This window comes from Nycticebus coucang, chromosome 8, assembly GCF_027406575.1.
Source record: "Nycticebus coucang isolate mNycCou1 chromosome 8, mNycCou1.pri, whole genome shotgun sequence".
Lineage (NCBI taxonomy): Eukaryota > Metazoa > Chordata > Mammalia > Primates > Lorisidae > Nycticebus > Nycticebus coucang.
In genome coordinates this window covers 61,434,597-61,459,926 of record NC_069787.1, presented here as the reverse complement: position 1 = coordinate 61,459,926, position 25,330 = coordinate 61,434,597, and the positions used below count along the sequence as shown (strand labels likewise).

At 36.7% G+C, this 25,330-nt stretch overlaps 1 protein-coding gene across 7 annotated transcripts in view; it reads left to right on the top strand.

Annotated features, from left to right (window-relative positions):
* The window catches only part of SATB1 (SATB homeobox 1), a 97,856-nt gene extending 73,198 nt beyond the window's left edge, over positions 1-24,658 (top strand). For 3 of the 7 annotated variants that reach the window (XM_053598469.1, XM_053598470.1, XM_053598468.1), the window contains exons 10-12: positions 20,388-20,591; positions 21,182-21,277; positions 22,902-24,658. In XM_053598469.1, the coding sequence (XP_053454444.1) occupies positions 20,388-20,591; positions 21,182-21,277; positions 22,902-23,417 (816 nt within the window). In that variant the 3' untranslated portion in view covers positions 23,418-24,658. The remainder of the gene's footprint in view (positions 1-20,387; positions 20,592-21,181; positions 21,278-22,901) is intronic. The other 4 variants (XM_053598471.1, XM_053598474.1, XM_053598472.1 and 1 more) reach the window with 4 other exon arrangements.
* Positions 24,659-25,330: the final 672 nt, after the last annotated feature.

Sequence of the window (25,330 nt, the reverse complement as noted above, 5' to 3'; positions counted from 1 at the left end):
AGAGAGGTAATACGGCCCAGCGTGTAGCCCCGGCATCTCACCAGTCTGCCCATGATAAGTTTCACACATGGTTTTGGAGGCCCATGTGCTATATTCTTAAGTAAGAAGGATGTGGAATTCATTAGTAGCCATCTCTAAAAATCTCTACATCTTAATGTTGGGGATCCATATTAGATTCAGTTTTCTAAAACGTTGACCTATTTTTATTTTGTATTGCAAGTTGAAAGGCAGACAGAACTATTCAAATGAATGGTTTTATATATTGACGTAATCTAGTTTGAAGGTACATGATTGTTTTATAAGATTTTTTAAAAGGTAGTTAAATTGGTGGATCTGAATATATGTCCTTTACAGATTTCTACATTATAAAAGGAAGCATATGTTTTAGAAAAATCTATGCTTTGATCCAGGAGGCCCAGAATTATTAAATAGAACACTTGCCCAACACAGTTTTGGCTATAAAGGTCACGTAAAGAGGTTTTTAGTCCCCTGGGCATTTGATATTATCCATTTCAACACGTTTAACAAAGGATCTTTGCTTATCTTGTTACTACTTTCAAATAATTTAAAATTTCCACTTTTTCCCCTAAATGAAAAATTGATTAATGTAAGGTCATAAATGCATTTTCCTCTTTGATCCACTTGATACATTTAACTATTACAAATATAGTCATAAGCTAGGAAACATAGTTTCTCCATCTTTAGTAAATGTCACAAGAAAAATTTCAAGTAAGATTCAAGGGAATCAACTTGTGAATATTAGACCAGTTCTTTAGGTCACCATTTGAGGAAATGCAAGGAAATTCACTATAGGAGGGGCCACTTTACAAACAGTTCAGTCAGTATATGTATTCTGAAGCATGGGTATACCAGTTAATGTCTGCAAGACCTGCTTTCTCTGAGACTACCTATTGTCCTAAACTGAAAAGTATAAACTAAGAATATTCTATGGTTTCTCTTTTTGCAAATTCTTGTATATTTGGCTTTGACGGTTGAAGTGTTAGTTCTTTAGGACAAGATCAGGTAGAAAAGAGAGCAGACCAACAGGGTTTCATTCTTAATAGGAATTAATCTTAAACCCGAATGTCATTTAATTAAACTTAGCACACAACGATAACACTGATACAATCATGTAACAGTTTACCCAGTTAAAAGACAAAGTGTTTTCTCAGAAGTCTCAATAGTTTTGTGTTTTATGTTTTTGATATTGAAGGTAGGTTTTATTTTAACTTCTTTTTTCCTCACATGAGAAAAGAAAATAAAGCTCATCCTTGCAAAATGGATGAGCTATGAAAATACATTTATGCAAAATGAAAATAGAAAAATATCTTTGGAAGAAACTATACCATTAAAATTTCACATCAATGAAAGGTGCTAAGACAAGGATGGAAGAACTTACGTTAGTAATATGACTCTAGTGTAGGTTTTTTTCCTGCCCTGTCAAGAATGACTTCAGTATCTTAAAAAGTAATATTAGAGATTATCCATTTTTTGTTGTGTGCTTGTTACACTTTCAGACATGCAATGTTTTTGCTTGTCAAAAATGACACAGTTAAATCATAGAACACCCATTTGAAAATATATATCTATATTTCAGAGATTAATAGACATATAACTACTTATAATTTATAATTAATACCTTATAAAAATGTAAGTTCCAAACCAATTGTGGAGTTAACATACAACTGTTGAATTGATGAAGTTGCTTTTTTTTTTCTTAAGTCTCAATCTACTTCTGTTGTATGTTAATAGAAAATCTCTTCTTCTTTGATTTTGTGGTTCAACTATTCTGGTTGCCTTTGTGTGTGTGTGTATATATATTATTATTATTATTTTTAACAATTCCCTTTTCAACTAGTATGTTTCAGGAATTGGGTTTAAACACACTGTTTCATAAACTGCCAGACTCCTCGGCCGCCTCAGTGCCTCTGATTCCGTAAATCAGATCATAGGCAGCATGCTGTCATATAATAAGGTGTCTGATCCTTATTACCAGTTTGTTGATGCACAGACTCCTTCAAATTGACCATTGCAACACATGGTTTCCCCTGAAACTAGCTGTGATAATTAGCGTGGTTCTAATGAGACAGAATGTCACTGATCTTGTGCTGAACTGTCGAGTATCGACGCTACGGATGGGAACTGTCAGAGCCTGCCATCTGTGACAGTGCTTGGCTTATTCCAGTGGCAAGGTAGAGCATGCTCAATAGAGTAGTTTCAAACAAATGGCCCTTTTCTTGACGAGGAGGACTGTGTTTTCTGTTCAGCTAGAAGAACGTATTCCCCAACTTCATCCAACACTAAACCCATTTTGAGAACCAAATTGGAATAAATGTTTAAATCTCTGTTAGGTGTTACGTTAAGAGAGGAATCTTTTGTTTCACAGGTGAATTTTAAGTGGCATTTCTCTCCTCATCCTTTTTTTTTTTTTTCTTCTCCCAGTTGTCCCATCTTACCAGTTAACAGTAAAGCAGTCATTTAAAATACTTTTCCCCAATTTTAAAATTGCCTTATTTAGAAGAGATTTGTTGGGGAGTTGGATATGGCTTTTAAAGATAAAGCAGTCTGATTTAACAGAGGGAAAGGGGAAATGAAGAAATAGTTCAGAATGTGTATAAGAATACCCAAGTTGAATAGAAGAATTAAAATGGACAGGACAATTAGATCTGGAGGCTCCAGAGGGAAGTAGAGATTTTTTTTTTTTTTTTCTGGAGTAAAAGTCTAGCGCTGCTTATCATTCCAAAATATGCTTTGTTGCTTTTTATTTCCTCCTCTCTGGCAGACCACACAGGGCTTGTTCTGAAGAACATTTTCACTAATCTGATCAGGCAGCCAAATACGCCAGGAAAACTGCTTTAATGATCCCACTAATTACCTCAAGTCAATATGAACTGTATTATTAGACTGAGGGAAAATATTCCATTAGGTCTCCCCCTTGGGAGTTTCTCCGCTTTGTGATGTCACTGAAGCCTTCACCCTCTCGCTTGTAATTAATTTTATTTACACACGCAGGCACGCACAAGGTCACACCTGCACAACCGGCGCTGGCCAGGGAGCTTGTGGCACTCCGGCTTAATCAGATCTGTCATAATTACCATTCTGCATGTTTCTGACACACGCTGTGAAATATTTCAATTTAACTGCCGCTACCAGCACAACCAGATGTAGTGCGAGTGTGGCTGCATTGGAAATATTATTCCTCAGGATAAACTCTCTCCTCCTCCTCTTTCCTCCCACCCCCCCCTTTTACAGCTAATGTGGCACAGAAGCTGATGTATCCTGTAAATCTTGAATGCAGTGCTAGATTGATAACAGGCGATTAGACAGTTTAACCACAAACAGCTTGTTCATTTTTCACAAATGAAAACCACATGTGGTGTAACTAAAATTTCGGGCCTTTTTTTTTTTTCTTAAGGGTTGGGGTATGTATGCGTGTGTAAGATGTGCTTAAATAAAAATAAAATGGAATCAAAAGAAATTAAGTGTCTGGGAAAATAGAGAAGTTGCTTAGTTTTTTCCAGGTTATTTTATTAAAACCTTCATCAAATTCCTTTTTTGCACTTTTACCAAAACTGAAATGGGGGAAAGATTGTATTCTTCATAGGGCTTCCTTTTTTAAATTTTTTTTCATTTTTTTTTTTTTTTTCTGTCAGATCTTTCTTTTTTTTCTTACTTTCTTTTTTTTTTTGGGTCCGGTAGAAGATGTCATGTCCTTTTGACCTTTTGTAAGTAAATAAAAAATGTCTTTTTATTTTTTCAGTGCTAGAACTTCTATTTGAGTATAAATTCTGAAACTATTTCTATGATTGAGTATATGTAATTTTCTAAATGACACCCCCCCACTCTTTTTTTTTTTTTTTAATGAGAAGTTATTACTTTAGGCTTTAGGCTTGATAGTCAGATCCTAGATAATCCCAAACCAAAATTGGCCCCAATTAGGAACTTTATTTTATAGTGAAAGTTTGTTGATTTGTAGAATTATTTTTGAAAGGTAAAGTTGAAAACCACTGAATTCTGCTTTTATAGAAACGTCAGAGATACCTGGAAGGATGTGCAGGTACCATACCTAATTGCAAGGCCAGCGTTATCACCAGTCACAGAAGACCCCAGTCATAAAAATCAGGAGAGTGGTAGAGCCATAAGAAGGCAGATAAGCTAGTGGAAGCTAATGCGAGGAGACAAGAAAGAATTAGGATCAGTAGTGATCTAGAATCAAACCTCTGGAGAACAGTCACAACAGTTCACCTTAGAGTACATTTAAAACATAGATTTAGCGTAGTGTCTTTTAATGCCAAATAAAAGACTCTCTTTTTCTCTTTATCTTTATTTTTGTTTTACTGCTTCAGTTATGAACCTAGACGTCTGTGGTAATGTCTGTTATCTGAGAAGAGGTACAATTTTCCAAAGATGGTGGTTATTTTCCTTTTGTTTCCTTACTTTATTCATTTTCCCACTTGCTTAGTAATTTTCTCATGTTTTTTTTTTTAAATATTTACTTGCCTATTTTTTTTGTGGAACTTTATTCTCTCTTAGCCTGGCAGTTTTTTATGTGTTTTGTATTTACTGCATGGTACTTACCAACCTTAAAATCTAACACTTTTCTGCTATTCTTACATTCTTTTATCCTGATTATCACTTTAAAGGGAAAATAAAGTATGATATTTACCTTTTAGTAGAACCCTTCCCTTCTTCCATCTAAGCTGTTAACAAAATACATGGTAATTTAGGTCATTTTTTTTTTTAAAAACATAATCTTTAACTTTGTAGTCATTTTATATGATACAGTTACTGTAGCAGATTTGGTTCAATCCCCACATCTATCACAACACTCTCCTTCTGAGTACAGATATCACCACAGAATCCTTTCTACATGAAGCCACTCATTGTTAATCTGAGATAAACCCATCCCTACTTGTAGTGACTCATATTTTAGGGTCCCCAAGAAAGAGTTTGCTGTCTATAGCATAATTGTGTGGGGATGAGTCTAAGAGATAAGAAAAGTGGTGGTAAGTAAATCTTATGACTGACTTGGAATATTTAATATTCTGAGTACAAGGGAAGAACACAACTTTTCATTAAGTTTTATTACACTATGAGAATCCTGTTTTCCAAAGGAAATATTTAAAATTTCCTTATGGATCCTGCTAGGTCCCTAATAAGGGGACACTTACATGTATGTGTTAAGAAGTCATAGATACAAGATTCAATAGGGACGGCGCCTGTGGCTCAGTGGGTAGGGAGCCGGCCCCATATACTGAGGGCAGTGGGTTCAAACCCGGCCCCGGCCAAACTGCAACAAGAACAAAAAAAAAAAAAAAAATAGCTGGGCATTGTGGCATGTGCTTGTAGTCCCAGCTGCTCGGGAGGCTGAGGCAAGAGAATCGCCTAAGCCCAGGAGTTGGAGGTTGCTGTGAGCTGTGACAGCACAGAACTCTAGTGAGGGCGATAAAGTGAGACTCTGTCTCTTAAAAAAAAAAAAAAAAGATTCAATAGACGTGTAGTTCACAAACTTTATCCTACCCCAACCCAATGCTTTGTCCTCATCCATTCTACAAGTGTTCTTCTCTGGTGTTCTCAGATACTCATGAAAATGTACAGGTGGGAAAAGTGCTTCCCTTTAATACGCTTTATTCTTTTCTTTTTTCCGGACCCATTATCTTCATTTTTCATCATCATTGTTAAAGTCATCAATATCATTTGCAGTGTAGCTTACATCATATTCCAAGCTAAAAGGAATTAGAGGGCAGGGCTCCTGATTATCTACAACTGATAGAAATGGAGTAATGGTACCTAATTTACAAATTCACAGATGATTTATTTGACAACTTATGCATGTACTGTGTCTTTCAGAGAAAACATTGAGAATTGCAGATTGGTTGTCCCAGTTCCACTGCTAGCACTGTGTAGCCCCCAGGCAAATTGCTTCAACCTCTAAGACGTTGAACTTCCCTTTCAGGAAAGTAAAATAGGTTGGCTCATATTAGTCTAATGTACCTTGCAGTTTCAAGTTCTATGAGTTTGTGACTGAAACAGGTGCATAAGTATGGGAGATGCTACTTTTGATTAAAGGTACAGGTGTTCTGTACCTGAGAGTGAGTCATGGAGGAGGAAAGGTTTAAATAATGGGGGCGTGGTAAAGTGCTATTTGGGGTTCTATAAGAGTTATTTATGAATGTCATATAGTTAGTAGAATTGGTTGTTGGAATCTAATGTTTGAGTTCATGTTACACAGTGTGAGATGAGCTCAAAATTGGTATGTTCTTCATCTGAACTTGTTAATAGATGACTGGAAGCTGTCTTTTTATCTTGCAGAGATCTAACAGGGTCAGTACAGTGTAGAATATGAAATGAGCTGGATTTAGTTGGGAAATGGGTTTGGCGTAATATGTGGGAGGGCAGTGATTGTCAGCATGGATGGTTTGCAGATTGCTAAAGAGTCTCCTTCAAATGAGTCTTTTTTGCTTTTTAACTGATGCCTGAAGGTCCACCCTTAACTACTTTTTAACTACTTTTTAAAATTTTTTGAACTTTTCCTGGCACATTAAAAACCTTAATAGCACATTAAAGAGGAAAGAATAGGACATAATGAGAATACTAGATCCATGAGAAATCATAGGTTTGCAAGAGGTCAACAAAATACGAAGTAAACACGAAAGGAAGCAGGGAATGACCCCTCATTTGAGAGAATATCTTGATTGCAGGTTTATAAATGGGCACCTGTGACATTTAAGAGCTGTTGAGAAGCGTCCTTCCCCAAATGTGCCCTGTAAATGTTTACCCATTTTACTTATGGTACCAACCCAAGTATGCTACTTACCATGAGTGCTATTTGACTGGTTCATTGATGGAGTATTTGGTGGTTTAAATGAAATGCAGATTAGGTAAAATAAGTAAAGGCCAAGGAAGTGAAGGCTGTAAATAAAGTATACATTCACAAACAGACTATTAGGAAATCCAGCTCAGTCCATGCCAAGCTGTTAGCATCTAAATTGCCATCTTTCTTTCTGGCTTGCAATTAATTTTTGCTTGTAGGTTTGGAAATTGGGGGAAGGGTAATAGCCTAATGGGCAAAGATTTCATTTTAGTATTTTGATTAAAGAGACTACCTTGGACCCTGTATAACCATAAGGACTAATGACTTATCTGTCAAACTTAACTTCTAGACAGAAGTTTGTGTTTAGATTTCTGGATAAGTTTCGCATTGAGCCCCATATATTGTCAAGTTATATGCTCAGTTATTTTCTACTTCTCTCTCCTTATTCACCTTTCCTACTCACTTTCATTTCCTTCATTTAACTACTGCCTTCTGCTTTGTCCTCCAGTCTGACAGGCAAATACTTCATAGCCATTTGTTCTTTGAGAAGTGGTGATGAGAACAAGGCCAGTATATTTGGGCTGGTTTCCAAGCATTGGCAGAGGCACTTCCATTCCCCCCCCCTGCCTGGTATAGCCCATGCCACTGTTCTGCTCCTTCTCTGCCTCCATCCTGCATCTGCCCTGCTATCTTATCTCCTTGTATTTGGGAACCTTCTGTGTCCATGGAAAAACTTACCAGTGTTCCTCTCCTGGCCAATAGCTGTTTATCAAAGGATACTCTGCCAATTTGATTTACCTTTAAAGTGACTTGTATGGTGTAGAGTTCATAACCAGGGTAAAATTCAGTTGCTTTATTCAGAGATTACAAACACATTCTCCAAGTTTGTAACAGGAGTAAGGAAACAGTGAGGTATCTATGTTTGGCAACTATCAACCAAAAAACTTTAAGCTGTAGAGCTGTTGTTTAATGAATTAAATCTCATCTAGAACTGAAATACGTAAATCAGATGAACGTCTTCTCCATTTTGATTGACCTGAGAATCAGGTTGTGGCAAGGACCTTCTTATCAACGCCCCACCCTACATTTATATAACCAAGGTACAGCAGAAACAGGGCTGAGGAGGACTGGAGCTCCTCAGGACACGGTCTAGGTAAGGCTCCTGTGCTGGCAGTGAACCGTTTCCTCTAGTTAATACATTTCTGAGAGGAATGATCTTTTAGTACCTAAAAGACAAAAGGAAATTTGTTTCACAAACCCATAAATACTCTGGTTTTCTAATCTAAGAGTTATTTAAGATAGTTCTGGAACAATGTTTCAAATGTGAGTGTGTATGTGTAAGTATGTATATATTTGGTATGTATGTATGTAGATACCCACATACATACATATGGGAGAGCAGGGAGGCCTTCGGGGGTTCTTAACCTGTGGACTGCCTTCCCCAAGGGGACCATGAACTTGGTTAGAAAATAAAACACATCTTTATTTTCTCTAGCCTCTTAATGAACATTGGCATTTTATTCAATTATCAATATAGGCAACAAATCATATTAGTATTAGCAACACCTATGAATTGATCACTAGTAACAAGCACAAATCTTTTCGTATCTCTTTAAGTTTGTTGCAGATTATCTTAAAATGTCATTTATGCTCATCACTATAAAATTATAGTAGTTACTAGATCTGTTGCTACATCTTGTTATTTAGTGTGTTAATAAAGAAGCACATATATTCCTATATCACAAATTTTTGATAGCCATATTTCAGCATAACTGCCAAAAGGGTCCATGACACACAAGAGATGAGCTCAGTGATGAATTTTGCAGAGGGGGAAAAACATATTTTTTAGACTACATTAACTGAGAAATTCTTGATTTTACCTGAGAAACATTTATATTTTGTTTGCTTGATGTTCAGAGTACTTACTTTTCATGGGGCCTTTTCTCCAGAGCACCTAAGCAGAGGTTGCATTAATTGCAATAACATTTAAAAAATCAAAACCCAAAACCTTGTGGACAGCATTTTCAGCAGCCCACAAAAGTGCTAGCCTTTGGGAGAGAATCCCTTTGCCTCTGGATTAGAAACATTTTGCCAAATTATGCTTTTAGTATCATCTTAAACCGGATGTTAAGAGGTTCTTATGTCACTAGACAAGAAGTTTTGGAGAAATGAATCTCCGTTGTGTCCACCCCCTCATCTGCTGTTAGCCTGCATAGTAGCTGGCACATAGATGGCACTTGGGAATTATTTGTGGAAGGTTGGAATGATTCAAAAGCAGATTTCCTCTGCTCACTATTTTGCCCTCAGAAAAGCAACCATATTCCCGAGGGAGCGAGGGTGGGGTGGTGGGAGAAGAGGCAGGAGTAGCTCAGAGGGATAGGGTAGGGTTTGCTTCACTACTGCTGTTCTCCCTGAACCCTTGTCTGAGGTCGCTTTCCCCAGCTGTAAACTGGGGTCAGAGGACTGACTGAGATGGCCTGTGCAGAGCCCCAGCCTCTCTTATCTCTATTTTTCTTGGTAAAGTTATAACCCAGACATCATCCCTTGGACGTACATGATGCTTCTAGAAATATTTATGCTTGCTTTTTTTTAATACCTACTTGTGAATCATAAAATTTGGGTCTCAAATTAAGCTAACTTCTGATGAGCAGGTTTGCATTATGGATAAAATGCCGTGGTTTAGGCCACAAAACGGGAACGGGTGTTACTTTACCAGCAAAATCACAAGCAAGTGGGGAGCTCATAATGACCCTGTTCACTTGATTGTTCATCTTAGAATATGATTCCTATAACTTTTAGAATCCCAAATTGCCTTTTCCTGGTTTTAAAAATTCTTTGTTATCTCTCCTAGAACATCATAGAAGGAAGATTTAAATTTTTAATTCCCAACCCCTAAATATGCATAATAGGGAATATAGCTCATTTTAGGAGATAACTGTAGTATTGATAAATTTTATATAAATCCATTAAAATGCAGTGCCAGAAATATTTGTCTAAAACAACCTGTATTAAATTACTTTTTAAACAAATAAAGCACCCTATTAAGTAAATCATCACCTTAAAAATATTCATTTTATAAGTTACTTTTGCCTACTTTTGTGTTTTTTTTTTTTTGCACATAGTATATTCAGTTATTTAGCTACATGTTTCTTCTTAATGATCTTCATTATGGTGAACAGGAAAATGAATATTTAGGAAACAATATAAGAAATTTATTTCATAAATAAAATAACATTACAGTATAAGAACACATTTATTTGGATTGAGGGATTTGGGAAAAGTGAAGTTTGCTGTCATAAGTTTCTTTTAAAGGATCAACTGTATTTGTATTTGGCAGAAAACTCCGTGATGATTCCCTGCCTTCTTAAACCTATTTATGCTAAGCTCAGCTTGAACCTTATTTCTTTAAAATACACAGCATCATTATGAATAAAAATTGTTGGACTTTTCATGAGCCCTCAGGTATTACAGAGGTGTGTAAGTTTCTTACCACTCAATGGTCCAGACTATTCGGTCCTTTTTATAGCTTTCTCTGTCTTCCCATTTTTCTGTCACTTTAGTTTGTTGTGCTGAACCTCTTGCCATATTTTTCACTTCCTCATTAAACTGTGAGACTCAGGGTATTTCTAGGCCCTTTGGGTGAAGGCAAGTGGAGAGTTTACCACTGAAAGGGGTATTCGTGTTTACCTTTGTTTGTGACAAAAGCGTACTGAGACAGCAGAGTTGGAGGTAAACTGGTTTGAAGAAACCCGTCAGTATCAGATCATGAAAGAAATGCTGTGGGCACCAGAGCAGTAGGAATGGAAAAGAGGGAATAAATTCAAGACTTATCTGAGTGGGAAGAAGTGACAGGAATTTATGATTATTTGGCTATGGAAGAAACAGGCAAGAAAAATTAGATTTTTAGCTAAAGCTGATTACTATATATATATTTTTTAAATTACAAAAGAGGTACATACAGCCACTGTAGAAAAATCGGAAAAGATAAGCAAAAGGAAGAACATAAAAATACTCCCAATTACCTAGAGATAGCCACTTTTAATATCCCAGTTTATCCTTTTTATATGTATACATATTGCACATGCATGGATATTTTTCACATTCATTGGTATCTTTTATACATACCATTTAATTCCCTATTGAGTTACATTTAGGTTGTAGTATTTAAATTTTGCTATCACAGTTAATGTGAATTTAAACATTATTATAGTTAAATATTTGTACCTATCTTTAGTTGTAATTTCCTTAACCTATGTACAGGGTACAACCACTTACAGGGCTGATAAGTGGTTGAGTGCATGTTCAAATTAAAACCCAGTCTTCTTAACAAATAGATCATAGAAGTACAGTCAATGGAGGATATGAGGTTATAGTAACTAAGTTGTATTACCAAGAAAGTATGTTAAAAAGTTAGCAAAAGTATGATAGGCATAGTCAAGTTAAAAGCAACTGGTCTACCTTTTGTTCCCAGCATTCGGACAACAAAATTCATTCCATCTTTTATTGATTATACATCCAACTTCTTTAAATAAGCATAATCCCCATTCTTCAAAGCCAAGCCAGCATTACTCTTATCAGTGAAGGCGTTACTGACTACACCACCCCTCTTGACCTCGCTGGAGGTCTGCCCATCAGTGACCTTTATCATGTGCTGCTTGCACTGATGTTGAGCTTCGAGTGCCAGGTCTTTAGGAAAATACCAAGATGCATTTAAGGCAAGTACTTCCAGTTATGTTTATTAGACCTTTCTGTAGTTATCTTAGACATTGGGCCGAATGTTTTGTATGTCGTGTACCAGCTGCTGTCCTCTGAGATTAATGCATTATTGTCTGCATTTTGTAGACGAGGAACAAAATGAGGCTGAGGAAGGTCATTTGCTCAAGTTCACTTAGAAAAATGCCTCTACAGGATGTTACCCTTTATTAGTGTACGAAAGTGCTTGAGCCTGTCTCAAAGAAGTAGTGACAGCTGGATGGGCAAAAAATAAGAGAAGAGGCTTCTCCCTTAGAATTCTGTGAGGAACTGAGAATAGAATATGGGGCAGGGTTAGCCAATAGCTAAAAAGTAGTCCAATGAATTAGGATATAAGTACAATTGGAAGTAACCTTGAGTGCAGCCCTCAGGAATCTGAACTTTTCTCCCTGGATCGGGAAGTCACTGAAGGTTATATTGAATGCTATGGTAACTGTAGTCAGCTTGAAAGTAGAAGACCAGTGTAGTGATTTTCATCTCCAGGGTCATCACGAAGATGGTTAAGGATATTTAACAACGTTTAATGAAATCTGTATATTTACCTGTCAGGGAGCACCGTAGACTAAATTAAATCAGATTAATTTGCTTGTATGGTAACAGTGGTTCTCTATGCTTCGCCAAAGCTCTGGTCATTATTAATGTACTTTTCCCCCTAAGAGAAGAAAAGGAATGAGTGCTTCAAAGTTTTTTGTTCAGAATTCAAAACGTCCATTGGAAGTAATGAAAAAGAATGTTGTTTAAATAGTAATTCAAAGAAAAGGTGCCCCCAGCTCTGGCCAGTGTTGGGGAGACTGGAAAGGAATAGACCATTCTGTAGGATAGAAGTGGAGATTAACACTAGTGAAAAAGGAACATTGACTTTCTGTTTTTAAGTGACACTGGCTACGAGGAAATGAGGAGAAACTTAAAATTTAAAGAAAGAGTGCTTAAGAGTTAAACACAAGTCAGATCATATCACTGACGTTTACGTAATGTTAAACATATTTTAGGCTAAAGGGTTAAAAAGGGTAGGAAATTATTTCTCAAAAGTCCTTATTCTAGTATCAAACACATGTATAGTCTAAGCCAGGGGTCCTCAAACTTTTTAAACAGGGGGCCAGTTCCCTGTCCCTCAACCATTGGAGGGCCGGACTATAGTTTAAAAAAACAACTATGAACAAATTCCTATGCACACTGCACATATCTCATTTTGAAGTAAAAAAACAAAAACGGGAACAAATATAATCACACCGCCGCATGTGGCCCGTGGGCCGTAGTTTGAGGACCCCTGGATATTTTTGTTTTGTTTTCCACTTTGAAGAAACTGTACTGAAAGTAAGTTTAAAGTGTCCATGAATATTAAACTTTTAAAGTATGTGTTTTCCAAATCTAATGTGGTAAAAATGAATTCAGGCCTTCTTTGGCAGTTATCTATTTCAGTCAAATTAAGAGATCATCTTCTTGCTAACTGTTTTAATAGGTTATATAGAATTTCATACTTTTATCTTCATTTCTCTTTTTTCCCTTCTCAAGTTCTTTGGAAATGTTCTTTAAAATATGAGATCTCCTTGCCTGACAGCCTTTTAAAATAAGAACCTTTATCAACTCTGGCCAAGTTGTCATCTGATAATTTTGTTACGGAGCAAACAATTTGTAGCAAAAGAAAACCACCACATTTATGTGTTCCTTAAAGTCAGTGGCTTTGAGAAAGTAGGAAGGAGATAAACTTACAAAAACCCTAGAAAAAAATGATTCTTCACTATTGTATCTGATGAGATTTTAAATAAAATTGAAAAAATAAAGATCATTTACTAGTGATTTGTAAGTATTCCTTCTATGTTCACTAAATTTTAATAGAAACCCAGGTTGTGTAAACATTATTTCTTTATGCTAATAATAACAAGTCTCTAGAAACTCTGTTGGAAGTGCTTAACCTCTTAATGTCTTAAGTGGCAAAAATTTACTCAAGTGAGAAATTTCCTGATAGCTATTTCATATCCTATTACTACCCCAAGATGGAAATCCGTAAAGTTTCAGGTGATATGGAGAATCTGGAGAGAATTTTAAAACAGTAACAGTTCTGGAGTTTAAAAATACTAACCATTTAAAAGATTATTATGATAAGTAATAAGAAGCATACCTTGAAAACAAAGGTATTGGGAGGTACACACACAAACACAAATGCCCTTAAAAATATATTTCTTTTTAAAACCTATCTTCAAATAAAATTAATATGATCTGCTACTGTTAGAATGGAAAATGTGTTGACTGACAAATCGCTGTTCTAATTTATCTTCCATGTTTTCTCTAGCAAGACCAGTGTTAGCAGAAAAAGTTACTCATAGTGCCTGCTGAAATTCCCTTCACTTTACACAGGGTAGATGTTATGAAGCTGGAGGAAGATTAATGCTTTTTCTACTAATTCCATGGAGAAGAACATGTATCTTTATTAATGTTAATGGTGGGGGCCTCTCATTATGTTATAGAATAATCTGTTTTAGCAAAGGTTTTTCTTCTAAAGAACTTCATAACATTTAAAGGTTAATATGTTAGGTAAAGAACAATATCTTAAGACAAGCGTTTTTATTACAGGACATGATGGGATGGTTTTTATTAAATTAGATGATGATTTGAATGAGGAAGAAGAAAAAGTACATCGCTTCTTGCCCTCAACTTTAATGCCTTTAATCAAATAATGACCTTCTGGAAAATAGTTAATTTTAAGCATTTGGAAAGATCAATACCACTTTGCCACCAAGAAATGGCCTAGATGATGAAATTTGATGTATTTAGAGTATCATTTCACCCTTTTAACCTAGTAAATAATTTAAAATGCTTTCAGTATTGCTTTGCCACTGTTTTGTTTCTCACTATTCAGAGTGTTATGATTGTTCATGAAAATCAGTGGGAAGTTGGTATGTGAAGCATTCAGGCCTCACACCTAGCAGTGGTGTTGTATTTCCATTAGGTCTCAAAAATGTCTCTGTCTTGGCCCTAGGGCTCCCTAAAAAGTGATGTTTTAAATACTGCATTTGAGGTAGAGTATATATAAAGCATAAAAGGTATGAGAATAGAACCCTTCTGTAAGCTGTAATGTTAAATGGGTGAGGTTTTATTTCACGCAGAAAAAGGGGTGGTTTAAAACATCTCTCATGATATCTTTAAACCTTTATGCTGAAGGTGAGGGATTCAGTAGGTCTGACAATTAGAACCCATTCCCCCTCTCCCCTTATAGAACACAGATATGAAATTACCCTTGAGTGCCGACAGCTTTGTAAATAAAAAAAAAATTGCCCTCTATTAGCATGTTTGTGGGCAGATTAAAAACTGTCTTCATTAGCATAAGTAACACTTACAGATTCTTTTAAAAGTAGAAAATTATTTGCTGAATGATAAATTGCTAGCTTTATAGTTAGTTGTTGTTGAAAATGTACTCATTCAAAATGCCTGGTGTAGTTGAGTCTACAATACTGATTTTTTTGTTAGAAGTACTATTTAATGGATTATGTACTTAATCCTTGTTCCTACTACTTGCTAAAATGTAATTCATGCTTCCCACTAAAATGTTTGTATCAGATGCTTTCCTATTTAGATCGATTTCTTTTAATATCATATATTATTATACTATATGCCCCAGAGATTGGAACAAAATACTTCTGCAAATAACACATAAGAGATGAGGGTGAGGAGAAATAAATACAGTCTTTAAAATGTTTTGTTTTTTAGAACTCAAATTGCCATTCTATTTTTTTAAATGTATTTTTTTCTTCTTAGTTGCAGCAGGAATTGTCATTTTCTTTCTCTTTTCATAGCTCTTAGTTTTAAAATGTACATGTATATAATGATAATATACACATATATGTATATTGCATTAAATGACTTTTTTATTTCTCAGAGAGTACTGAAGTCTCTTTTCTCTTAGAAAACTAGTTTCATTACATAACCCCGGCTTTATCACAGGCCTGGCTTGTAAGGATTCTGTTTATGTGTGAGAGACTTCATAGGTACAAGAAATTCACTTGAGAAAGGAGGATAGTTTCCTGACTCAATTAAAAACACGGTGCACCCTTTATCCGTTAAAATGTTAGAAGTGAATTGACTTGAATTAACTGTTCTAAAAAGAGTGGAGTGGAAATCAGAGATTGAGTTTGGTTGGAAATTAGCAGCTGAGAGATGAAGGTGCCAGGATTTTTATTTAAATGTGGTGCAACAAGATTCTGTCAGTAAAGCACATCATTAGAATATTGAGTTTAGAACTGCTAATTTTTCCTTTAAAATGAGCATACAGTCATGTGTTTCATGGACCATAATAAATTGCCGTTGTGTTGCCATTGAATTTGTTTGGCTTTTTTTGCAGTACTGATTTGGCAGTTTTTCTGCATTTTCTTTTCTCCTTTTTTTCTCCCCCTCATCCTTGTATTTCCTTAAGAGATCCCTCACCAAAACCCCTCAAAAGAATGTTATTTATTTCATGCATCTTAGGGTTAGCATCTTGCACCATTTTCTTGCTTACGGTAGCAAGACATTTGCAGATGGTTCTTGGTTACTATAAAGTACATAACAGTATTTCCTTTGTGGCAGATGGATTTAAGACTTTTAGTTCTCAATAAATGTAGGTTTACAATACATAACTTTACAGGATTTGTGTTGTATATAACAGGTTTGAACATATTATCTCAGAATTCATCTGCATGGCATTTTCAGCTTATTCAGAGTCCATGCCAGTTTTTTTAAGTAATAGGGGAGTGCTGTGATTGATAGCAACAGCTCAAGGCGTGATTTTGAATAGAAACAAAGGGTTTAGAACAGAAGGTGTCAAATTAAACTTTGTCAGTTTGAAAAGTAGTAACATCCTGAAAGTTTTACTAATTTATTTACATGTGGCTACTGTTTATATTTTGCCCTCTTTGTATGCAGTGTAATGTTGCTTGGCAAATTTACTACATTTAAAGTTTAGGTTGATCTTTGTACCGTTTTAGTTTTCTGAGAGTGGATCGGTCTCATGAGGCTGTTCATCCTATCCTTTTTACTATTCAGAACAGTTGTGACCTAATTTAATGTAAGAGTAGTTTCCTATTCTTGCCTATGGTCTTATAATACATCAAGCCCCGAAGACGACCTCTCTTAAAAACATAATTATGTTCACATTTTGCAACAAAGCAATGCATTTCATTTCATCATCACTCTTCTCCCCAGTAAATCTATACAGTTAACAATTTAAAAGCCAGTGTGGCATTTGGGGAATCATTATTTTTGTTTGTCAGATATTGCATATATTCTGACATACTCATTGTCTTCCCAAGTTTATTTGCTGTAACAATATCGCTTATAGAAAACTGACCTGGAAAGAGGTATTGGGTAATTAGAGAGCATTTGGCTTCTTTAGTCACTTTTCACAAAATGTAGATCAGCTTACTGTCATCATTAATAGAGTCACAATCAATAGGATTTGAAGTAGTCAAAATATTCCAAGGTATTTAAATAGTATTAGAATATTTTAATCTTATTTTTGCCAGTGTAAATTGGGAATGAGCCCTTTCTCTCTGCACTGACAAAGAACAAACATGTCCAAATGTCTGTTTTCCATTATTTCTTAAGAGATAAGCACAGTCCCCCTTTTTGCTTTTAGTTTTTTTTTTTTTTTTTGGAATACCCTTGCAGAGCTAACAGTTCCCAGCTGCACCGTTAAATATTTTTCTAAGAAGCATCTGATTTTAGTCTGTTAAAAATCATCATGTGTCTTGAAAGGCTAGCGGAGACATGCTTCAACTTATAATTCATCAAATTATTTTTAGATAAGGAATTAGAAGTATTATTTAAGGGCAAAGGTTAATAGCAAACTACTGGAAATGTTATGTTAGTCATGGGCAATTAATAAAAATAAAGATCCATCTCGTAAGTATAGAGACACAGCAGTGACAATATGAGCAAAATATTTGTTGAATGAGTCAGGGCTCTTTCTGAAATATTTGTTAAACCAGCATGAGTGTGATTGTTTAGGAATTAGCTATCATTATTAGCCATTTTAAAAGAACTAATGATTTTCTTTTCCAAAGAACATCTGTGATCCACATGTTTTTCACATCTATCCAAGTGCTAACGGATCTCTGCACTACTTTAAAAAGTTTCTAAAGGATGTGAAAAATCACTGGAGTTTTTCAGCTTTCTCCATGAGGCTTCTCTTATATGAATCATTCTTAATTTAACTTTTAGCAATTTTTAGTTACAAGCATTTATTTCTAAAAAAAAAAAAAAAATCTTAAATGCTCAGTGTTTAGCACTTACTGCAACAGTAGAATGCTCATTAAGTTGAAAATGTCTTCTGCTCATTTCTTTATGAACCTCTTGACTTCTCTTGAAAGGTAAATAAAATTGTGTGATTTACTGTGTTGAAGAATAGTTGTCCTGTCAGTCGATACAGCTGAAGGAGACAAAGGGGAGAGAGAAAGTAATCTTACCCACAGTTAATATTCAAGCCCGTTGAAAGATATATATTTAAAGCCTACACAGCAACAATATTTAGAGGTAAATATTATAGCTTAGATGTTGAAAATGTATAATATTTTCATGGCTTAAGGCAGATAGCAAATATTTACCAGTAAAAGATGAAGTAAACATCTCCAGGGTACCATAAGCAGGGTCTCAAATACTTCAAATACTCAGTACCATTTTGTAGTTAATATTATAGTCACATAAACACAGCTGAAATGAATAGTATTCTGGAAGTTAGCATAGAATTGCCATGGTTAGAAGAGAAGCATGTTCAATGACACTGTGATCACAAGGATGATTGTTTTATTTAGCTAATATTCTTTCAGGTAAATATTCAGTTTATTGCCTGCTCTCTTACCCTCAAATCATGCATTCCGTGGCACTGAATGAGTGCATGAGTGCATGACCATCCCATGTATGTATTTGTTTAATTAAAAGACCTACTGAGTAGGGTGGCGCCTGTGGCTCAAAGGGGTAGGGCGCCGGCCCCATATGCCAGAGGTAGCGGGTTCAAACCCAGCCTCAGCCAAAAACTGCAAAAAAAAAAAAAAAACCTATTGAGTAGAGAATCAAAACTCTCTTAGAAAAATTAGTAGAACCCACGAGATTAGCATCAGTCACTATTAGCTGGTTAGAAGGTCTTGGGAAGCTAATGTCTCAGTTCTCTATCTTTTCTTTTAAAATCACTCAAGTAGACACTTTTGGAGAGAACAGGACAGGCTTTGCTACTTTTCACTGAATTTGGCAATCAGAAGAAGTACTTTCTGTTTAATGGTTCAGTTTGAGAAGGGAAAGAAATTCATGCCATCCTCTGGTTCCACCCCCAACAAAATAACAAAACCCTCCTTGGCTACATCTAAAAGTCACATAGTAAAGAAATGTATTCTTTTTATTCCTATCTTAGATAGTTTACTTGAAATTTCCAAGAAACTCCTTTGTCTTAAGTCAGAACCCCTCATAGCAGAGCCTGGGATGGGGAGTCAGGTTCCTCAGGATTTGGGGAGGGCCCTGGAAGGAGTGTGGAGAGGTGGAGACAAGGAAGGGATTCAGTCAGAATACGGCTTCAGGCAAAGTCTTGCCCTAGATGGATGAGGGAGACAGCAAGAAGAATAGTGATAACCTTCTCTAGAAAGGAAATTGAAGGGTATAGACTCAGTTGGCCATTTCGAGAAAACAGGGCAGGACTTTGCACCACTGGGTCACCCAATCACTGGCCTCCTGGGGTGAGGGGGTCAGTGAGGAGGTGGTATAGACTTTTAAGCCTCCAGGTATGATGGTTCCAAGACATTTCTCCAGAGGAGAGAACAGCTGAGAGGTGTTAGTCGCCAGCACAACAGCTAAAGGGTGGCTGCCTTGGCTGGGGGAGGAGGATCTGAGTGGGACACCCTTGTTCATCTCCCCCCATCCCCCCGCATTGCTTAGTGTTCATCATGGCAACCGAGGTGATGGCTAGAAAATGTATTCTGATGGACCCACAAAATCTGGGCATGGGGAGGGCATTTCCTTCCCTCTTAACTCAACCCAGGAAACCTACTAAAATTCTTGCCTGACAAATGCTCACATTGCCGTAGGCAAAAAATAAACCTCCAGGATCTTTTTTTTTTTTTTTCCGAGAATTCTTTCCTAGAGAATTCTTACCATGCTCACTCTGGTTATTTATTATGCTGACACAATTGCACGTGCCCTTTCTCTTTCATACACACACACAAATATTTGTACGTAGTGTCCTTCCTAATGCAAAAATGACAGGCTTGGGAAATCCTTTTAGAAAAAAATGTATTTCTAAAATCTGTCTTGCTCATTCTTAAGTATCTTCAGTATCCACAGATAGTCACTCATTAGACCAGAAAGCACACTCAACTTTGTTTTTCTGTTTCATATATTGCAAAGTCCTGATAAATGCTCTCTAGCCCTTGGAATCTGAAAAATATATTCCTCCTTTAAGATATTAGAAGCACTTACTAGAAACAGAGCCTGAGCCGGGCGTTGTGGCGGGCGCCTGTAGTCCCAGCTACTTGGGAGGCCGAGGCAAGAGAATTGCTTAAGCCCAAGAACTGGAGGTTGCTGTGAGCTGTGATACTACGCCACTCTACCCAGGGCGATAAAGTGAGACTCTGTCTCTAAAAAAAGTAAGAATAATAATAAAAAAGAAAAGAAAAAGAAACAGAGCCTGCATCCTCAACAGCCACAGCTATCTTCTTTTAACAAGTTTAAAAAAAAGTATTTGGAGGAGATTGGAGCGTTTAGAGTTTATGAAAAAGTTCATGGCATCTTTCCTTCTTAGCTTCTCATGGGAAATGCTTGCCCCCCTCACAGCCAGGAACTGACCTATTATGCCCTTGTCTCTAAGGGATGGTTGTGCGAGCTGTTGCGCTGGAAAGAAGATCCTTCTCCAGAAAACAGGACCCTGTGGGAGAACCTCTCCATGATCCGAAGGTTCCTCAGTCTTCCTCAGCCAGAACGTGATGCCATTTATGAACAGGAGAGCAACGCGGTGCATCACCATGGCGACAGGCCGCCCCATATTATCCATGTTCCAGCAGAGCAGATTCAGGTTCGTTTACCTTGGCCAATTCAATATAGCAAAGCTTTAAATAAAGCTTTAAACTTAATAGGGAAATTAGCGTTTCTCTTGTTTCTGCCCGTCTGAACATAGGCTTTTTAGTAAGAGAGAACCATGCAAAGCCATGTTGCTGGGGGGGATAAAAGGAAACGAACATACCTTTCCAACCTACTATTGTGTTCTTCTCCTCCCACCACCCTACCCCCAGAGTGATAGGAACCCCCCCTTTAAGACTTCTTGATTGGCATGCGTGTCTTTGTTAGTATCGGGTTTATGTGTGAGAACTTAACATTTTTGTTATTGTTCTTTTTTTTTTAATTGAGGATCGAAAACACCACCTACACACATTTTTTAATTAATACCATATTCCCCCAAGGAAAAGAATTATTGCTGTTGCTGTAGAGGAAATTTGTAGAATCACAATTTATTTTGGTTCCTGTCCAAAAAACAGAGGGGAGGGATACCTCATTGGAATCTTGCTTTATACTCATGGTGGCCCTTCTTGCTCCTTGTAGCTGTCCCCCCACACCCTCACAGAACACAGGTTAGGGGTGAGTCATGTCTGTTTGTCTTTCCTTTAGAGCCCCTCTCCCTCCACCCTTGGGAAAGGAGAGTCTAGAGGAGTTTTCTTGCCAGGCCTGCCGACCCCTGCACCATGGCTCGGTGCTGCTCCTCAGGTGAGCGGGCACAAGTTACCTCTGCCAGCAAGAAAGGGAGACACAGAGGGGGTGGCGTAAAGACCTGGTCCCTGGGTCACGATTTTCAGACTTGCCAAGGATGTGCTAATCAGACCTGTGGCCAGACACCACTGGCCATGTGTTTCCGCCTTGCACTTGGGTTGGCATGTCACAGGCTTTTCTCTATTCATCCATTGAAGGAACTCCCTCGTGAATTTAGTTTGGAAAGTTCTGAGATCAGGTAGTTTGTTGGTGTCCTTGTGGCCTCCCTGAATTGAACTTGAGCCGTATTACTTATTTCTATTAAATCTAAGGGGATGTTGTAGCTTTCTCTTTCAAAGGAAAATGCCATTGTCTTCCAGAGTCCTAAAATTCTACCATCTTTGTTGAATCACCTGCATTATTTCTTGGTATTGCTATGAAAAGAAAAAATATATATATATATACACACTTGTATACAGCTAAAATAATAGTAGAGTTATCTATCTACCAAGACAAAAACATTATGGAGTGTGAATTGAAGATAAAACAAATTGACAAAGCACATTCCTTTAGGATATCCAGTACTAAAATCATTTTGAAAGCCTAGAAAACTTAACAGTTTAACAAAACAAGAAAGAGAAAGATATGTAAGTAATAAAAAATAGTACTTGTTTGAACATGTAAATTGTTTTTACTAAAATTGCTTCTCAGGGGGATAGAAGGAAATGCTCAGGCACAGTATAAATGTTCTGATATTTTGCCGTGGACTCAGGTTGATTTGCTTTGCTGGTAAGAATTACGGATATCGAGTACACAGCGTGTGCATGTGTCACACATTTGTTATGTATAATTGTGTGTGGAAATTACTGCACATGTACAGATACTAATTATGAAAAACTGTCTGTATACACTAAATTTAAATCCTAATCACATCTGACTTTTCTATAGACAAAACAATCACTCGCCGTCATACAGCAGATTGAACCTTTATTTTGGGGTAAGAAAAAATCTTGCAGCATCAGCCTAGTGCAGTTTGGTAATAAGAAATTATGTGTGTATTAAATTGGAACTGCCTGATAGCAAATGCGCAAATGTGAAAATCTCAAAAACCCTTTGGACTAGAAGAGATAAAGCTGAAGAAGACCAGACACTCATCTTCTATTCTTGGTCCACATTTTAACCATCCGATGAAAAGGAGCAGAACACAGGTTTCTACACTGTAGCTCACCTTTTTGAAATGTCTTTGAAATCTCTGCTCTTCAAATCTTCATTTTAAATCTTTGTTAATTATTTACATCACCATTTGATCTGCTGTCTTCGCCTTTGATGCGTATCCTTCTGATGGGGTTTATGGCTTGTTTTCAGAGCACTGAGTTCTCGCTTCCTCCACTGATCACTGATAAGTCAGCATGGTAACCACCCGCCCCCCTGTCCCCCAGAGCTGTATCAGTTCATACCTCATTTTTATTTTTTATTTTTCCTAAATGCTGTGGGCCATTTAGCTGGCCTGCCTTTTCCTTCTGAATCTCTGTCCCTATCAAAGAAGCCATATGTGGGATTGGTAGTCACGGTTCTAGCCCTAGAGGGCTTTGTGTGGGACCCCGAGAAAGCAGAGCTGATTGTCTTGTTTGTTTCCTTTCAGCAGCAGCAGCAACAGCAGCAGCAGCAGCAGCAGCAGCAGCAGCAGGTGCCTCCCCCTCCGCAGCCGCAGCCACAGGCACAGGCCGGCCCCCGCCTCCCCCCACGGCAGCCCACTGTGGCCTCGTCCGCAGAGTCAGACGACGAGAACCGGCAGAAGACCCGGCCACGAACAAAAATTTCCGTGGAAGCCCTGGGAATCCTTCAGAGTTTCATACAAGATGTGGGCCTATACCCGGATGAAGAGGCCATCCAGACTCTGTCCGCCCAGCTTGACCTTCCCAAGTACACCATCATCAAGTTCTTTCAGAACCAACGGTATTATCTCAAGCACCATGGCAAACTGAAGGACAATTCCGGTCTAGAGGTGGATGTGGCAGAGTATAAAGAAGAGGAATTGCTTAAGGATTTAGAGGAGAGTGTCCAAGATAAAAATGCTAACACCCTTTTTTCAGTGAAACTAGAAGAGGAGCTGTCAGTGGAAGGAAATACAGACATTAATGCGGATTTAAAAGACTGAGATCAAAGTATTATTTTCACTCAACAGTGCCACTGGTATTTGCTAACAAAATGAAGAGTCCACCTTGCATTCTCTCAGAAGACCTTTGTCATTCATTGTTTGGCCAATGAATCTTCAGAAACTTGCACAAACAGAAAAGTTGGGAAAGGATAATACAGACTGCACTAAATGTTTTACTCTGTTTTACAAACTGCTTGGCAGCCCCAGGTGAAGCATTGAGGATTGTTTGGTATTAAAATATGTGTTCACGGGACACACCAAGGTGTGTACCCCGTAAGCATGAAACCAGTGATTTTTTTTTTAATTATTATTATTCTGGAGCCTCAAACAAGCATTATAACTTCTGTGATTATGATTTTCTCTCCTTTAATTATTTCTGTAGCACTCCACACTGATCTTTGGAAACTCGCCCCTTATTTTAAAAAAAAAAACAAAAGAATAAAAGAGTTTGTTACTCTATTGTATGTTACAAAAGAACTATAGACTGTGGAATGCAGTTTAAAGATGACATATGCCAACAAATGCCTTGTATTATATGGCACTGCCGTAATTCAAATTCGTTTTTATTTTGGAAATAAAAGTTCACTGTAATTTTTTTTTCATTCTCATTGTTACATTTTTTTAAAAAAAAAAAAAAAAAGGAAAAGAAAATGTGAAACACAATTTAGTCCTCATTATTTATTTGTAGATCCTGCAGCATCATGTTATAATTAATTTTTTGGAAGTTTCCGTTAAATGTAATATTGCTTCTCTTGTTACCATACTGATTCTTTTCTATTTATAAATGTATTTTGATGGGCAGTAAAACAAAGTGTCTTAAAAGTTTTAAATAGAGAAAATGTGCTTTACACAGTTGCCTATAAAAAGTGCTCTATGTTATCCAAGCAATTCATACTATAAGCTTCACTCTTATTGTTGTATGCAATTTTTACTATCATGCAAATAAGCTTAGGTAAATAAAACTAATAGATCACCTTAGAAAATTATGCAATTAATGTGAAAATAATTGATGTTTGCAATGTGTCTTCCTTTGGTTTACAATCAATTTTAAAGCTACATCTGTATAAAATTTCTGTATAAAGGTGTATTTCTTTTTTATGAGTTTATGGCTATGAAAACAGCTATTTTGTTACAGCTGGCTGTTTTTATAAGTGTATCACAATTTTCTTTATGCAGAAATGTTCTGATTAGGAGTGGTTATTGACTGTAACTACACAATTAAAATTGTTTGTATGGTATGACATGGTAGGGTTTGTCTGCTTATGTGAAGTAACTTTAAAAAGAGTCAAAAGATGGCCCTCTCATGTAGGCGCATGTTAATATTTTGATGATAGTTTACTGATTATAAAAAGAGCAATTGAGAAGTCACTTGAAGCCCTGTAAATTTAAACCACAAACACATGCTCATTTTTAAATAGGTATGAAATTTCACAATGAAGATGATAACCTGTTTTTGGCTAACATTTTGCTTAATGAACAAAGACAGGATGGTCAAAAGACACTCCAACAACAACATAAATCCAGTCTGTAGCAGTAACGTGCTTAGAATGGATTCATCTATATTTATTTCACAAATACTTTGATTTTGGCAACACGTTTCCTTAAGCTAATGTACAAATACTTTTAAAGGCCATTAATCATAATATTAAATAAGTTGGGGGAAAATGGACCTTCTGTATAAACCCCCCCTTTAGTAAGCCTCATTTTTTAACAAGTTGTAGGTGGAATAAGTTAATAACTCTGAGCTCATTTGGTTGTGTATGGCATAACTCTAAACTACATGAAGAAAACACACCTGGAATTTACACACAAGTTTTCAGAATTCTTGCATTTTAATACATGCCTGGTATAAAATGAAGTGTGCTAATAATCACAGAAAGGATTGAGACCAACGTTGCAGTTTGGGGGTTTGT